This window comes from Perna viridis, chromosome 6 (genome assembly GCF_037379345.1).
Source record: "Perna viridis isolate PV_CMFRI_1.1 ecotype Kerala chromosome 6, ASM3737934v1, whole genome shotgun sequence".
Classification (NCBI taxonomy): domain Eukaryota; kingdom Metazoa; phylum Mollusca; class Bivalvia; order Mytilida; family Mytilidae; genus Perna; species Perna viridis.
The window spans coordinates 31,660,694-31,678,424 of record NC_142450.1 but is presented as its reverse complement, the minus strand read 5'-3'; the positions used below and the strand labels follow the sequence as shown (position 1 = coordinate 31,678,424).

The 17,731-nt window shown below is 31.2% G+C and overlaps 1 protein-coding gene across 5 annotated transcripts in view; it reads right to left on the bottom strand.

Moving 5' to 3' along the window:
• Positions 1-17,644, bottom strand: part of LOC148614562 (E3 ubiquitin-protein ligase rnf213-alpha-like) — a 115,084-nt gene extending 97,440 nt beyond the window's left edge. For 2 of the 5 annotated variants that reach the window (XM_088588727.1, XM_088588731.1), the window contains exons 1-5: positions 17,507-17,618; positions 7,988-8,348; positions 7,055-7,132; positions 5,868-6,227; positions 3,281-4,092 (exon numbers count right to left, since the gene is read on the bottom strand). In XM_088588727.1, the coding sequence (XP_088444853.1) occupies positions 3,281-4,092; positions 5,868-6,227; positions 7,055-7,132; positions 7,988-8,300 (1,563 nt within the window). In that variant the 5' untranslated portion in view covers positions 8,301-8,348; positions 17,507-17,618. Of the gene's footprint in view, positions 1-3,280; positions 4,093-5,867; positions 6,228-7,054; positions 7,133-7,987; positions 8,349-17,277; positions 17,426-17,506 lie in introns of those variants that run through there. The other 3 variants (XM_088588728.1, XM_088588732.1, XM_088588729.1) reach the window with 3 other exon arrangements.
• Positions 17,645-17,731: the final 87 nt, after the last annotated feature.

The following is a 17,731-nucleotide window of genomic DNA, read 5'->3' as shown; positions in this document are numbered from 1 at the left end:
CTTGAAGCACACTTAATAGCTCAATTCACCAAAGTTTCATTATATATTTTGGAAACAAACTGAAGAACATGACAATAATATGTCCTGTCTACCCACAAGTGCATAAAATCCTAAAATTAGGCCTTACAAGGGCAATAATATTTTTTAAGATTCCAACCTAATGAAATCATAAAAAACCTGTTTCATAAATAAAAGATGTTATCCTACCTGACATAATGCAAAAAAAAATAAATAAATAAATAACACCACAAATCAACAAATTTGGCTTAACTGCTAAAAAAGTGTGCAACAGGTAAAAATATTAAATATTTGTCAAATTTGTTCATGATATGATAGGTCTACATCTTCAATATGCATATAAACACAACACAGTGCTAAATTTCAAAAATATTGGTTCTATACTTTTTGAGTTACAGATTACACATAGGAGGTATCCCTAAGCATGACAGAAGGATGGACTCTTGGTGACACAAATAGTTTATTAATCCAAACTTTAAAAACATGCTATTTTTTGCTTAATTTTATCCCCTTATTTACATGTTATGCATCATAACCACTTAAATACTTAAGTAGCAGTAATAGTAAGAATCACGCAAATTCTGTAATATGTGATACACCCAAAAAAAAAGCCTACATATTTTTATTTTTGTTATTAAATTGCTTTATATGTCTATACAATGAAATGTATAATTATTCATTCCAATCTGTCTGTTCTTAGAAGATAATCCACATCTAAAACCCAACAATTTCTATTGAATTTTAGTGTTATTTACCAAGTTATTTCCCTTAATTTTGAATCTTACAGTGATTTCTAAATAATTTTTATCTCCTAAGAACACGGTTTCTATGAAAAGCCACATAATAATTTCTGTTTACTAAAGCATTTGAAATAAAATATTAAAAATAAAAATATGTAAGCATTTGAAATAAAATGTTAAAAATAAAAATAAATAGGCTTTCCAGTTACATGATTCTTAGCAGGAGTGGTACTTAAATCAATTAAAACCTATTTTTTTTCCTTAGTGGTATGGGACTTTTGTAGTGCAATTTCATAGAGAGTAACACAAATCTTCTCAACTTTCTTTCAGGAAACCTTCTTTTGAGTCCCTTATTCCTGAATGGTTAACCCAAATCTAACATTTGTGGTACAATATCATAGAAATTCATACTTTAACACTTATAAGTTATGTAGCTATATAGAACATTTTCTCAAAAGATCATTACATGCAACAACCTTTTTTTTGTGGTATGGAAACTTGTATAAAGTTTTATCAAGATCAACCTGATAATATTCATGTTATTTCATGATAAAGCTGTGAAAGTGATACATGTAGTAATTGTTTTAAAAGTGATATAAGATGATTCAACAAGTTTAATATGGTTTTAAGAGCAAAGTCATTTAATGGATTGTGATGAAAACTTGTATTTTGGTTGGGCTTCATTTGTTGATTCACTAGAATTAAAATTACAATTAGTTTACATCAGATATTTGAACAAAATCCATCCTAAAAAAAATTTAAATATTTATTGCTGGTAAGAAATGGTCAAAGGATTTTGATAAAACTCAATCTAGTGGTATACCGAGTTCCAGCTAAAGATGGAGTGCACTAAGCTATAGCCGTCACTCTGTTTCTGTCTTTGTAAACTTTTCTCCTCTGGAAATACTTGGCAGAATTATTTGAAACTTTATTAAACAGTGATATTGTATGCCTTAAATTACCTCCGAAATAGGACTGTTTCATCTAATGAGAGTTTTCAAATTTGTTTAAAAGATCACTCAAAAATATTCTAGAATATGTGAGCACTTTAGAAATACCCTAAAAGCTCATCTAATCTCTGTATCACCAAACACCTAATCATTCCTTCTAATGGGGGTTGAGAAATCTGTCACAGATAATTTCCCAATACTGCACATGTAAAATTCTAAAAAATCACTAAAGAAACAGGAAGTAGATGACCTAGAAAGGGGAGACAAGGTACATGTCATCATGCTTAAGCCATATACCAAATATCTAATAATTCCTATCAGTGGGTGCTGAGAAATCTGTGACAGATAATTTCCCACACAGCACATGTAGATAATTTAAGTCACTCAGAAAACAGGAAGTAGGTGACCTAGTTAGCTGGAAAAGGGAGACACAGTACAAGTCAACATGCTTAAGCCATATAGAAAAAAAATGATCATCCCTTTGGGTGCTGAGAAATCTGTGACGGAAAACTTCCCAATACCACACATGTAAAAATTCTAAGTAACTCAGAAAACAGGAAGTAGATGACCTAAAAAGGGGAGACAAGGTACAAGTCATCATGCTTAAGCAATATACCAAATGTCAAGTAATTACTTCCAATGGATTCTGAGAAATCTGTGACAGAAAGTTCTCCAATACCGCACACTGAAAAAATTCTAAGTCACTCGGTAAACAGGAAGCAGAAACCTAGAAAGCTGGAAAGGGAAAACAGTATAAATAAAGTCATCATGCTTAAGCCATAAACCAAAAATCTCATCATTCTTTCCAATGGTTTCTTAGAAATCTGTGACGAAAAATTCCCCAATAACTAACATGTAAAAATTCTAAATCGCTTGGAAAACAGGTAAGTAGATGACCTACTTCGCTCAGGTTAAAATAATGCAGCATAAAGGGTCAGCTTGTAGTTGACTGATTGATTGTTGGGGTTTAACCCCCGAGCAGCAATATTTCAGCTATATTCGGGCAAAACCTGTAGTAAAACAATGATAAAATGGAGTTTCCGTGATATATTTATTAAGTATATTTTAAAGGTTTTGTATGATTATTCCAAACTTTTTCCTTTAAAAAAAAAAGAAGCATATTTACCCTATCAATAAAGGTTGAGGTAGTTTTTGAAAAAGGTCAACAATATCACTATCTAATTCATCTGTACAGTTTCTAGATTAAACATATTGTATTTTTCATCTCTTGTTTAAAACCATGGTCACCATTGCTATTATTAGAATGTCGAAGTAAATCAATAGGTGTTGCTTTACGATGATCCATTGTAGCTTTAGGTGGGGTTTTGCCTACAAACTTTTACACTTAAAATGAGCTAGCCCTCCTTGAAGCTTCTTTAAAAAGGTCATTTTTGCATATCTAATAACACAAAAAGTCTATTATTCATATAAAGTTTCATCTAAATTAATCCATAGAGCTCTTACAAAATATGCACAGTATTAAGCTTACCAGGCATATGATACCCACTCTTTTCTTTTATCTAAACATCTTTACCCAGAGTACTATATTTGACAGCTATAATAAACAAATACCTTTTTTGGCAATGAAGTTATTTCTTCCTTTGATTTTAATTTTTTTGTAGTTTCCATTGAAGTTCCATCCTCTCCTTGATTTAATTTTCTTCTTTTATTTTCTTTTCTCTCTTTTTTCTTTATTCTATCTTTCTTAGACTTTCCAATTATTTTTTTCTTCTTTTGTTTCTTTTTATTACTGTTAGGCTGGCTTTCATCTTCCTTTTGATCATCTTCATTTTCATCACTGTCATCTGATTCATCTTCAGATCCTTGATCACCATTACCATCCCCAGATGATTGGCTTATCTCTCTTTTGAGTGATGGGCTACCATGGCCTTGTTGACTTTCCATCTCTCCCTGTGACCTACTAACCTCTTGTTCAGGACCCCCTGTGGCTCCTTCCTCTAATTCATTAACACTCCTTTCAATGCTAACTTGTGTTTGGAATCTATTAACCAAGTCTTTCACTCGGGCTTGTCCCACAACTTCATATTTCTGTTTATCTTCACCATTTTCAATGTTACTGCTTCCATCTTTATTCAATCTATCTTTTTCTACAGAATTCTCAAGTTCATCATGTTGCATAAATGGGTGAGGTTTTATAGGATCTGATGCTCTAATAACTGGAGGAACAGCAGGCTTAGCATCTCTAAAATCATCACTGTCTTGCTGAGGTCTCTGAGTTTCATGAGTACAGGAAGTTGTAGTGGGTGCCTGTTGACAGTCCATATTGTCAAGAACAGAGGATTCATTTGTTTCCGTCACATTATTATTGGAAAGATCAGATGATTGGTGAACCATTTCAACATCCCCATCAGCACTGGAATTTTCTAAAAACGAAACAAAACTGTTCATGAAAAAAAATACTGTAAGTATACCCCTGGCTATAAAGCAGGACTTTACTTAGTGATTAGGATGTGATGTCTGCCCTTCTGGTCATCCTTCCATCCTACTTTTGTATCCTCAACTACTCATATACTGCTAAATTGATTTTAATAAACATTTAGGAAGTAAATATCAGAAAGTGATGCCATTGTGCACTTGGTATTTTAGTCTTTAACCTGAATGGATAAGTGTTTTCAGTTAGCATTACTTGGATGGTAGAGGTATCAATTGTGTATACACAGCTTGTTCTTAACTTGGAGAGAGAGAGAGAACAAAAACAAAATAAAAAAATTGAAAAGAATGATTATTAGATATTTAATATATTCTCTTTTGATCATAGCATGAAAGAACTGCTGTTTCATGAAATTAACTTCCTTTTTTCAACTAACTCTTTAGGATGGTATGAACCATCTAGAATTTTATTATCACATGCCATTACCATGTTATATCAACCTAGAGTAAGGACAAAAACATACGAAGAAAGACATTATGACATGGCATCTTCTAAAGCCTGAAACATTTCACCATCCATTATACAAAATAAACAGTCAGTTGAACATTTAAAGAAACATATTACATGTAATAGAAAAAGGAATAGATATGATGAAACACAACAAATGCCTCATCATATAACCCCTATAAAAATAGTAAATACTTACAGAGATAACCTGTTCAAAATGGCATATGAATGACATTCCTATTACGTTAAACAGAGAGACATTCCTTTACATTTAATAGAAACTCTTTTTAAACTATTGGACCTCCACATCAGAATCATCCCACAAATATTTATAAATTTTTATCACTATTATTCTAATGATAATTTGGGTTTTTTTATTAGCCTCTGCTGATTTACAGTCTTTTTTAATCATTTAATTCTCAATTCATATAGATTTTATCAAAATTGTTTTCTCATTTTTATGTCACAATTTCATACCTATTTTATTTGTTTTTAATTTTTGATTTCTGTGCCTGCAATTTTTAATTTCAGAATTGGATTTTTTAAAAACTTTTAATAAGTCTTAATATTATCCTTTTTGCGCATTGTATTTGTATGCACAATTGTATTGTATACTGTTTTTAATATAATTTTTAGGTAAAGGGCCAAAAGTAATATTTCAGTATTGGTGCTATTTAAAAGTTGTTTAAAATACCGGTAATATAATAATAAATCCAATGTGATACTGCTGTGTATCTAGCAAACATTCATATGATACTTTTGTGTATCTTATTTGATACTTTTCACCTGAATTAGTTATGGGTATGCATCTAAACTTTTAGGTTAAATGACATTTCCAGAAAGTACATGTCATTGGGTGTGGATGGGTATCCCTTTTTGACCTATGCACAGTAATTAAAAGTCACTGACTATTTCGCAAAAACCATCAGAGCATAGGCATTTATTTTGAGTACCAAAAACCAAAATCAAATTGTGGAGGTTTCACAATATTTTGGTATCCTTTCTGAACTTACTCAAATAAAATATTCTTTTTTAAAAGAAGAATTGGTAATTTATATGTTGAATAGGTACTCAGAATATCATCACACCAAATAAAGTGTACATAGGAAAACTTGAAATAACAAAAATGTTATTTAAAGATTGATGAAAAGTAAAATATATTTTTTTAATTGAACTATGAAAACTTTCAGGTTTTAATTATTCCTGATAACATAAGATTTTTTTTCTCTTTTGAATATTAACTAAGTGCTCTTTAATTACCTCCTGTGCTTTCCATTCTAGTTACTCTAACATCTTCATTCTCTAACTCAGCACTTTTCTCATCTTCAGCTCTTTCTTGACCACCTTCTGAGTTTCTGGAAGCTAGAGACTTTAATTCATTCTGCTTCTCATCTCTAAATTCTGGTATCATATCGTAGTTATCACCACTAATGTTTTCCTGAACTTCAACTTGGGCAGTCTCTACTGTTAAAGTATTTTTACTCTCTTCTAACTCTGGTGATGAGGACAAACTTGGAAGTTTCCATATCTCAGGACTCTCTGATCTACTTGTAGATGCAGTATTTTCCTCTGATCTAATATGGACGTTGTCATGTTCTTCAGCTTGTTTCCTAACATTTTCTGTGTAAATTATTGCAATATAATATCAATTATCAAAGACATGGGTTATTGAAAGATTGAAATCTTAACAGTTTACTTAAACCAGTTATTTATATTGGAATATTTAATATTACAACATGAAAAATGCTTTCTCCCTGAATAAAAGTTAAAGTGAAAAGCTGTAAAATTATGTGAGTATGGTCTAATTTACTTTTAAAATGAACCCCAAAAAAATCATTAACCATTTTATGACAAAAAAAGAAACCATATTATTAATGATTAAAAAACATAACAACATCATGAAATAATGTGATTAAGCAATTGATAAGTTCAAATATTTGTTACCAGTCATCATATGCCGAGAATGTGAAAGTGAAAGTTACATGGAAACTGACAAAAGATCTACAGCAAAGGCCAAGGCATGACCAATGTTAATATTACTATCAACTTGGCCACTTATTCTGAAATAAGTGGCTTTTTCCATGAAATCTTGAAATATTTTCAAAAGAATCTAATACCATAAAGATTGCAAGACAGAGAAACTTCAGACAACCATGAGTAAGAAGTTAAGTTCTGTAACCTATGAAATCTTACCCAAGGGTGTCTGAGATTTCCTAGCGGTGTTTCATTATTTTTTCTCACTTTTAAACTTAATTTTGTGACTACTAATTAGTACACTAATTCAGAATGTCCAGCTTATTGAAATTCCTTTGTTTTTACAAGACACAATAAAATGTTTTATTGCAACATCACAAACAAAGCGTATTCTAATATGGCTGAAAATAGGACTATCCATGTCTCATTAGGGAGAAACGAAAACTGTCTATGTCTTTAAAAAGATAAAATACCTTCCAATATTTTTTCACAATCCTTTTTTTCAGGCTTGGTTGTTACTTCATCTTCTGACTCGTAACCTACAGCTGAAACTAATAAAGAAAGTATTTATGTGTTCAAGATGGACCATACAAATATAGTCTACACTGCAGGTTAATGACATATGCATTAAGTGAGCTTGAAAACATCAGTTAAGCTATGTTAGAATTTAATAGAAGATGTCAATTTTGTGCTTTATTAACAAATTCTCATGAACCTGCATTTTTGATCTTGTATTATAGGTGTATTAAATTAATAAAATTCATGACTTAAGTTAGTATCATTCAAGCCTATATAGACCAATTCAAGTTATTTTTTCAGTTTTTTTTACTTAAACTAGAAATACTGTGAGCAAGCTAACAAATAGAATGTCTTTAAATGTTGAATCATCTCCTTTTTGAGACATCAGACAATGATTATACATGTATTCCTACAAGCAAATCCCCACATGACACTGAACTATCAAAATACAAAGTTTAAACATGTAAAGTTGAATTATCTTCCTGTTGGACGCATCAGGCAATATATATATTCCTTCCTATGCATCAACATTAATGTTTAACTTTCCTACAAAATTTCATAAAAATCCTTAGTTTATGAAGAGTTGTGCTTACAAGATATGTGGACAAACAAAGGAACAGACTGCCAGACATGGTAATTTCTATATACCTCTCAAAATTTTGTTTATGGGGGCAGTATAACAATAGTAATATAATGAAATATGAAACAAACTAAAGAAAGCCCAACAGTGCTGCTTGCTACTTTAAAAACATTTCACAATTTTAACACATTCTAAAAAGATAGAAGTCCCTCTCACTCTACTTATCCCTTCTTTTAAGGAAAGTACAGTTGAATACATTGCAAAAGAAAAGCAGTTGTAATTTTATTTTTGAATAATTATAAGTCACCTATATTTTGAGACTGAGGAGTTCCACACAAATGACAGAATTTAGCAGTAGGTAATAGCTCTGCTCCACATGGCTTGCCATCCAAAAATCCATGGCATAATACTTTTGTTAGCTGAAAAATACTTAGGTCTACTCGCAGTCCACATGATGTACAAAACCTCTGTCTTTCAGTAACAAGACTAGAACACCTAGGACAGGGGCGAGTGGAACTGTCATCTTCCACAACTTTATTTCCACAATCTGGACAGAAATTTGTGTTAGGAGGTATTTCTGATCCACAAACTTTTCCTTCAACTGTAGCTTGGCACTTCATTCTGAACAATTCTTTATAATTGTCTTGTCATTCTCGGAGTCTATCTATCTGTAAAAAAGTTGGAAATATTAAGCATACATAGCTGAAGTATTCTACTCAATGTCACAGATAAAATGAAAGATTAATAATCAAACGAGAGTCTTCAATTCAATGTAAAACATTATGATGTTCATAGGGGTTACAATATTACATAAAAAATTCAACATTCTCCCATTAATGTGCCAGTTTCATAGGGAGATTTAGCTGCACCAAACTCAATTGAAGCTTTGGCTTAAGTAATAACAAATAGTTTCAATTCTTGTCAAAACGTCAAAACAAACTGATATCAAACTGTAGGTTACTTTCATGGTAATATAGGGGAAAATATGTGTCTTCTTTAAGAGGAGGGATTGTCATGAAAAATCAATTCATAACTCCTATTTTTAAGTTGGGGGGGGGAGATAATAAAATTGACTCTCTGTATACAATTTATACAATTTTGGCATTGTTGAAAGAATTGTAGCCCTATTAATTCTTTACGATTAACCTGTTTGAGGTTAAAAGCAAAAAAGTGTGAAAATCAGTAATTTTGGCAGGTAAAGGGCAAAAACTCTTACAAGCATTAACCGGTTTAAAAAAATGTAACTCAGCCTTCTTGAATAGAATGCAACCCCAATGATTACCACATTCTACCTGTTTTACAAGATAAGATTGAAAGATCATGAAAACAACAGATACAAATTTATAGCAACCTACGTCAAACGTGAGTCCACCAAAAATTAAGCCTCATCAATTTAATGGTTTCAAAGAAGAAGTTTTTTATGAAAGGTTAACAGACAATAACAGACAAGAACTGATAACAAGAAGAAAGATCTGTGTAAAGCATGTCATTGTAATTTGTTCATGATGTAAAGTTAATTACTTTTTTGACTCTGTACCCCTATAACCTTTGACCAATAAGTATGGAAATCAATAGGTTCAAGATTATTCTAAATTTCAAGTAGGATGTTTAGTTTACAGTGAGAATTGGCATTACAGACATGAAGCATAAGACAGACATTACCATTACTACAAAATGTATATCCTTTGACTGAACTTTCATGTCAGTTGGGAAGATGAGAATTATATATACATCAGACAATTATTTCTAGTAGGTACATTTACAATAGAAATTTGAATGGCTTTGCATTTTTGTAAAATTGTTACTGCCTGAACCCTAAAGATGAATTGCGTTTTAACTTATACATTGTGTATAGCTTGTAAAACAAGAACAGGCTGGGTTCCGTAAAAAATCTCACATTGAGATTTTCCTCAAATCCTTCAGTTTTTCCTCAAATCTTCAATTTCAAGTGACTTGATTGATTGATCAAAATTTTAGTTGAGGATGAATTTAAGGAAATCTCAAATGGAGATTCTTTAAGAAAGCAGGCCTTTGTCTTCATAACTGGTCAAAATAGCTGAATTTCCTTTTGCTGAATTTTGCTACACAAGGAAGTAAAACGCCTCAACAAACATAGTCACACATAATCATTTGATAGTATTTGTTTTACTCTATCTAGAAAAAATTTGATGGATTTATGATGTCAAAGAGATTGTAATAATGCAACAAGATGTTGAACACTAAGTCATGCTGTGTATACCCACACTCAACCATTCTAGCGAAACCAGGGAAAGGGAGACACATAAAAAGGTATCATATTAAAGCATTAGGAATTTGCCTAAATTTGCTCATTTTAAAAGAAGGACATCCAAAAACAAATACATATAAAAAGTGGATATGTGTTAGATTTATATTGAAAAAAATGGAGTTACAGCCAAGGCCCCTAACTCTGGGGTCACCATTTTCATGTTTATATACTAGTTGGGCTGCATATTCTGTAGTAGGAGCAAGCCCCTGTGCACAATTACAACCTTCAAAATTCAATATCAGACATTTTTACTAATTTTCTACACTTTTTACCAGACAGGACAAAAAAGCAGGCAAAGGACTTATTTTCCATATTTTGATTTTATAACTAAAAAAAAGGCATATTTTGAAGGATATTTGTAGTGTATATATCATAGCAGAACAAAAGGTACATTTGACCTGTGACTTATCATGGGGAACTTATATACCAAAAATCATCTCATAGTCCGCAAGCATTTAGAAAAAAAATCTGAAAAAGTTATTTCTGTTGCGTAGGGTATAATAAAATTTTCATTCTGCCGTGGCTTCAGCTTAAGCCTTAGAAACCACTAATTCCACTTCCCATAGGCTTCAATGCTAATTTCACAATTTTCATTTGACAACTCTGGATTATCCTTAACTTTAACCTACAGAAGACTTGATTCTACATGTGTCAGCTCAGAATGGCATATGGGGTTAGCCGACTTTTAATGCAGTGACAGTCACTGTAAGTGAAGGATGTATAAATAGCATGGGAAATTTAATGTCTTGTAAATGACTATACTACACCAACTGCTGGGAAACCAAGACAGCTTTGGAACATCTTGAAGTCTTCAGTAACCACAGATCTGCAAACTGCCAAAGCTGTCTTAGTATCATGTTATTGTAGTCCAGCACACAGACTTGAGTGAAATAATAACAAGAATTCTCAGAAAAAAAACAATACTACAATTGTCTTTAATTTGTTTGTTAGTTTGTTTGTTTGTTGGGGTTTAACGTCTGATGGAGCCCTATGGTTCCTACTCCGGGAGAATACCACAGTAGGGTTCTTTAACGTGCGAGGAACTTGGCATCTTTCCCAACACAGTGCACCACTATGGTTTGCGGTCAGGTTTTCCGTATTATAGCCTGACAACCCCAGCATGTAACACGCCAGGAGTACCCCATTCCACTACCTGGGGCACACATCCCAGTTGCTCTGTGGGCAGAGCACCCTAGCCCCCGGCTAGGGATCTGAGCACTATTTAGTCGCCTTTTACGACAACCTTAGCACTGCTGCAGGCCAATTCTTTGAACTCCCGAACCTGCACAGGATTCTTTAATTTGTAGAATAAACTAACAGGTCATACATTTATGTGCATGTAGAAAAACAGATATATTCAATCGAGGAGAAAATTGCAACTTTTTAAATTTTTCAACCAATTAATTTCATTTTATAGGAATGATATAGGGCACAGGGCTATTTTAAATAAAAATATAGGGATTATAGGGCATTGCCAAAAAGATAGGGATTTTAAGGAAAATATAGAGCCAGTTGAAGGCCAGCCATTGTTTTCACAACATAGGGGTATATTTAGAAATTATTAAGGAGATTAGGCTTTACAGCACAAGAAGAAAATGCACTAATATAAAATGTGCAGAAATGTTTTTCATGGCGGTGTGTATCCAATACCCTTTTGATTTATTTCAATAAAATGTCTGAAATGAAATGTGTAATATAAATTTAGTAGTATACATGTAGTATAGTTACATGCAACTTGTTTATTTATATATCTATGATACATAAAACTTTGAATAAGCATTACCCTACTGATTTGTTATTTAGTAGTAAAGTATAACTCTGAAATCTTTATGAATTCAATACTGAACAAAAATGTTTAATTATATTTAATCAAGTTGTTTCACCCCAATTACCTGTTCGCCCTGAGTCGACTCATGCCCTGTTTCACCCCAATTACCTGTTCGCCCTGAGTCGATTCATGCCCTGTCATTTCTCCCCTATTAATGCGATTACGATTGTACATTATATTGCCAAGTTGAAAGAGTTTTTATACATTTTGATGTTTCCTGAAAATATATTAATAATTTTCATACATTGTTTTTCATAATTGATTATTATGAAACATTAATGTGCAATTTATTTCAATAATATGCTTCAAAGAAACAGAACAAAAGATTTTACTTCGAAAACAGATACAAACAAGAATTTCACACTTTCCTACATATTTGTTTGAACTCTTAATTGAAATATTTCTCAGCTTGTTATGTTAGTTTAAACATATTTTATTTCAAATAAATACATCAATTGTAATTAATATAACAGTAATACATTATAAGGATTCTGAAACAAGCCTGAGCTTATATTAACCGTCTCCTATCATATGATAAATATAAGCACATTGAATCAGCATACTCTAATATGTCGTTCACATATATTTATACAATAATGAAATAGAAAAATAATATATTTCACATATATTTATACAATAATGAAATAGAAAAATAATATATTTCACATATATTTATACAATAATGAAATAGAAAAATAATATGTGAAAAGGAAAACAAAAGGACTTTAATGAAATGCATTAGAAAAAAAAACATACAATACTAGTGTTAATCTACAGATTGTTTACTTTTTTACCTTTAAAAATAATTCAGTATTTTTTCTGCTGTATGAGCATCAGATCTTTTAAAAAGAACACTAATATAAACCTCAAAACTCAAAGTTTGGATAGTGTTAAGCCGGATTTCTGAGTATTTGTTGTATTCAAGTAATAAATGATTGCTTGTCTCTACTTGGCCACTGGAACAGTTTAATAGGACTGGCTACCAGGTTATGCCTGAACAGGTGAGAGAGCTGCTGTTCATGTGTAACTTGACAAGCAAGATCTGACCAAGTCTACTACCAATGTAATAGTACAATGGTTGTGTGATATTATTAGATACATTAAGACGCAATTTAAATTACTCAGTGATCTTGAATTACGAGTGGCTACAGGGAGTTCATTCCACATCTTAATAGTAGATGATAGGAAATAATTCAATTAAATCGGAAGGTCATTGCCCCATGCGACATCCCCATATTCCTCAAGTGTAAACCAATTGTTAATCAACCAAAGAACATTGATCCTAGTGTAAGCTTTTTAACAATATACTCAATATGGTCATACCGAGAACCGTCATCAGAGAATTAAAAACCAATCAAAATTGTTTATCTGCAAAGGGGGTGAACCTTCTTGTGAGTTTACGTGATATAGTATCGCTTATGTCTTTTTAGCATTAAATCAAACAAGCCATCGAATGGCCCATTGATGGATTTTTTTCTGTGTCACAATGCTGCGATGTCTGGAATCTCTACTATAACAAATAGATTGGTGTTGTTGGCAAATAGTTTGATACATGCATTGACATTGATAACAATATCATTTATAAAGACAAGAAATAATAGTGGGCCAAGTATGGATCTCTGCAGAACACCAGCTCTCACTGGTTTCCAACTTGAAAAACAACCGTTTAAGGCAATGCTTTCAGTTGAATAGCTACTAAACCTAATGTAACTTAAACTATAAACCTTCATGCCAGACACAATTCTTTTTATGATTATTTATCCATAAACAATTTAATTACAAATTGTCAGTCTGGTTTTAGCAATCGTGTGAAACTGTTTTAAATAGTTTAATTGATCGTTGGTTAAAATATATAGACTAAGGGAATTTAACAGGTGTTTTATTTAGACCTGAGTAAAGCCTTTGACACCGTTAATCATGTTATATTACTATATAAACTTAAAATGTTTGGTGTTTGTGAAAATAGTTTAAAATGGTTCAAATCTTATTTGTCATTTAGACAACAATGTGTTGCTTGGATTGGTACTTTATCAAAACCAAGGGCTACTATTATAGGTGTACCTCAAGGATCTATCTTGGGGCCATTATTTTTTATTCTATTTGTTAACGATTATCCTGATTATTTGGTTCATTCTCATGCAACTATATATGCTGACGATACATCTCAAGATGTTGCTGATAAATGTATTTGTGGAAGAGTGAATTTTATAATGAATGTACAGATAATTTTACTTTCAGAATTTCCATGATTTAAGATGAGATTTATTAATAAAATATTATTTGAAAATCATAATTTGACTTGATCTTTTTAATTATTGAACAATCAGAACTCATTCAGAAACAAAATCAGTGAGTTACCTCGTATTTATATTTTTATATTTAAATTAAGTATATGACCTAAGTTCATGAATATGACCCTGGATTGTTACTTTTTTTGGAATTTCAGTAGTATTGATTATTTGGATTATTGGATATTTAATTGGTAGAAAGTCACATGCACTTTTGGAAGGAAATCCTTTTGTTCCTGTTGTCACTCTCTATACATTTAAAAATCTCAGATGGCAGACATTTTTGTAACTCAGTAACTATTGGAATATCTTGGAATATTAATTTTGATGGAAGTCTGATTGTCTACTTTATGCCTATGTCACCATTATTAACTCCCTCTACTTCAAAAGGTATTTATTAGTAATAATCTTGCTAATTGTCCCCAAAATTTTGAGTGATTTGAGTTGAATGAATGGATGACTGACTTATAAACTTATAAAACTATAAAATGATCTAAGAATAAAGTTAAATAACATGATAAATGAGATAATATAAATCAGTAATAAATATAAAGTCTAAATGATCAAAATATTATTTTGATAAAACATAAATTTTATAAAGTTGATTTAGTAAGTGTTTTATTTGTGTTGTGCGTTACATGTAATTGTGCGTATTTTGAAGCACAATAGTTATTATTGTAATTTTATATTCAGATGTAACCATGACACTGCTGATGTCATTGCACAGAGTATTGTAATGAATTGATATACTGGGAAACTGACCTTTGCACCTAAGTGTGAGGTAAGGAAGTGTTACATTTTTATGAAATTTGCTTATCTAATATTATTTGCTTGCTTGGTAATATTTGGCTTTCAGTCAGTAACTATTAAGTTTATTTTTAACTGATTTTTATGCTTATTTAGATATTTCATGCTAAATTAATTTTTGTACGTCATTGTGTTTAAATCATATATTAGATGTGGAATATTGTACACGAGATTCATGCGTAACAGACAAATACATTTTTCTAAGAAAATGCATTATATGAGAACTATCATATTGTCTATAGAAGGTGTAATGTTTTTATGTTATAACTATTTCATTTTAATTAATTGACTGATAGAATTTATCTATGCTATCAGGGTTATCTTTCTTTACCCAAGTCTTATCAATTTATGTATTGTTATTGCAGGGTCTTTTTGTTTATCCATATAACTGCAATAAATATTGGAACCTAACGATTTGATGTGGTTTATTTCTCCCCGGAGAACTGGCCGGATAACATATTGATGTTATTGAAAAAAACTCAAAGAAGATCTTGAAAACTCAATTAAATGGATGCAACATAATAAACTTACAGTGAACCTTAAAGACTCAATATATGCTTATTGGTACTCAACAGAAATAAGCAAAATGTCGCAAAATTTATATTAATATAGACAATATTTATTTGAAACTGTTGAGCATTCCAAACTTTTAGGTATTAATGTTGATTGTTATTTATCTTGGTCTTATCATATTGATTTTTTTACCAGAAAGATATCTAAGAAAGGTGGTGTTTTGAAACATTTAAAAAGCTTTATGTCACCTGAATCGCTTTTAAAGGTATAAAACTCTGTCATTTTTCCTCATTTTAAATATTGTTGCACTGTATGGTCTAATTCCAAAAATGTGGTAAATATAGATAAGATTTTTAAACTACTGAAAAAAGCTGCACATATAATTTTGAATGTGCATAACATTATGACAGATTGAGGTGGATGCCAATGCCTGATTATTTTATATACAGAAATGCTATTTTAATGTTCAAGTCACTTCATCAGTTAACACCTGAATATCTTTATATTTTTAAATATGTACATGAGGTGAGCTCTAGAAACATAAGACAGAGCGAAAGAAATTTATTATATTCAACAAAAGCTCGAACAGAATATTTTAAAAGATCCTTTGTTATGTCAGGTAGCTTGATATGGAATAATTTACAATCCAGCATAAGAAACTGTTCTACAATTGAATGTTTTAAAAGGACACACTTAGATAATTACTTTAACATGTCGACCAAAAACTAGACAGTATGTAGTGAATTCCTATCATATACATGTAATATTATGATAATTATCTATTTAAAATTGTTATTTAAACTTAATGTGTATTTTATACTTAATGTAATGTGTATTTTATACTTTATGTTGTAAATTATGTATATAATGCTGGACCATATTGTCTTCCAACTAAATATGTAATTCTGTTGAAATAACAGACTTTATTATTATTATTATCAAAGTCCTAAGAAATGTCACAAAAGACCATGTGAATTTCCTGACCATAGTCCAAAGCCTGGCGGAATAAATTTGAAATATCAATCAGTTGATTTCTCACACATTTCCATTTTTAAATACTGGCACCTGTTTCACAGTGGGAAAAAATGACTAGGAAAAATGATAACATGAAAATCTTATACAACAGACTTTTCAGTTGGGAATATGTAGCTTTCAAAAGTCTCAGACTAATAAGGTCAGGACCGGATGCCTTCACATTGTTAAGTTTCTTGAGAACATTTTCTACTTCGGGTTCTGTAATTGCAAATTGTTTGATCCCATCTCTTCCTATGGAAGGATTAGGGAGATAAGAATTAGTCATCTAATTCGGTTTTCAGAAAGAAGAAGTCGTTGAATTTGTCTGATTTGACAGTTTTCATACCAGATATTTTATTACATATGTGCCACCATGATTTTTTCAAGGGTGGTTATCTTCTAATTTTACCTGTAGGTTGATCTTGGCAACTCAGTTGAGCTTTTCGCACTTGCAAATTAAGTTACCAAGTTCGGTATATGCCTGAATTTTGTCCAATCGCTATCAGTTTCTATGCAGTGCTTGAGATTAAAAATCATTGATCAACAGTTGTCAGACTGTGTCAGAATTCAAAGGACTAGTTAATTTGGGAAAAATTAAAGAAATTACTTGCTGGTGTTTTTTTTTTTTTAATGTTGTTTTCAGATGTTATCTGAAGGGGAATGCAATAAAAACATAAAATTAATCACACACACAACAAAAAATCAAAAAAAAAAAATCCAAATTAGTCCTTCTACAATTGAAAACAGGGCGAAACAACTCGGATAGAGAACAGGATGTAGAGCAAAATAACCTGAATGCTTTGATAAAGATGTTAACCAATTCAGACTTTCCAGTTTTTTGGTAATTTTTTTTTACTTACAGAACACAGTATAAGTAATTACTCCCTGGATAAATAAGAATGTTGGTTGAGTGAACAGATTTTCAACTTTGATTTTAACACATATAAAACTGAACTTAAAAACTGGAATGTTTAATTTTCAGAAAACCTACTTTCGCTTTCGACATGCGACACTTCAAAAAATTATTAAACAAAAAGTTGATTTACAAACAGACATACAATTTCTGCCTAACTTGTTTATATTATTTACCCTGTATGCGTAGACTGCTTGTACTTCAATAGAATTTTTGTTCACTGATAATTACCTCTTAGGCTCTTCTATGATACGATGATTTTTACGAAGATAATATCAGGTGTGTTTAAATTCGCGAGTGGGTGTACCGATCACACTACAAAGAGGAACAATGAAATCAAGAAATATACACGCTTAAATTTAGGCAATATTAAGACAATTCAAACTAATTAAAATATTAGA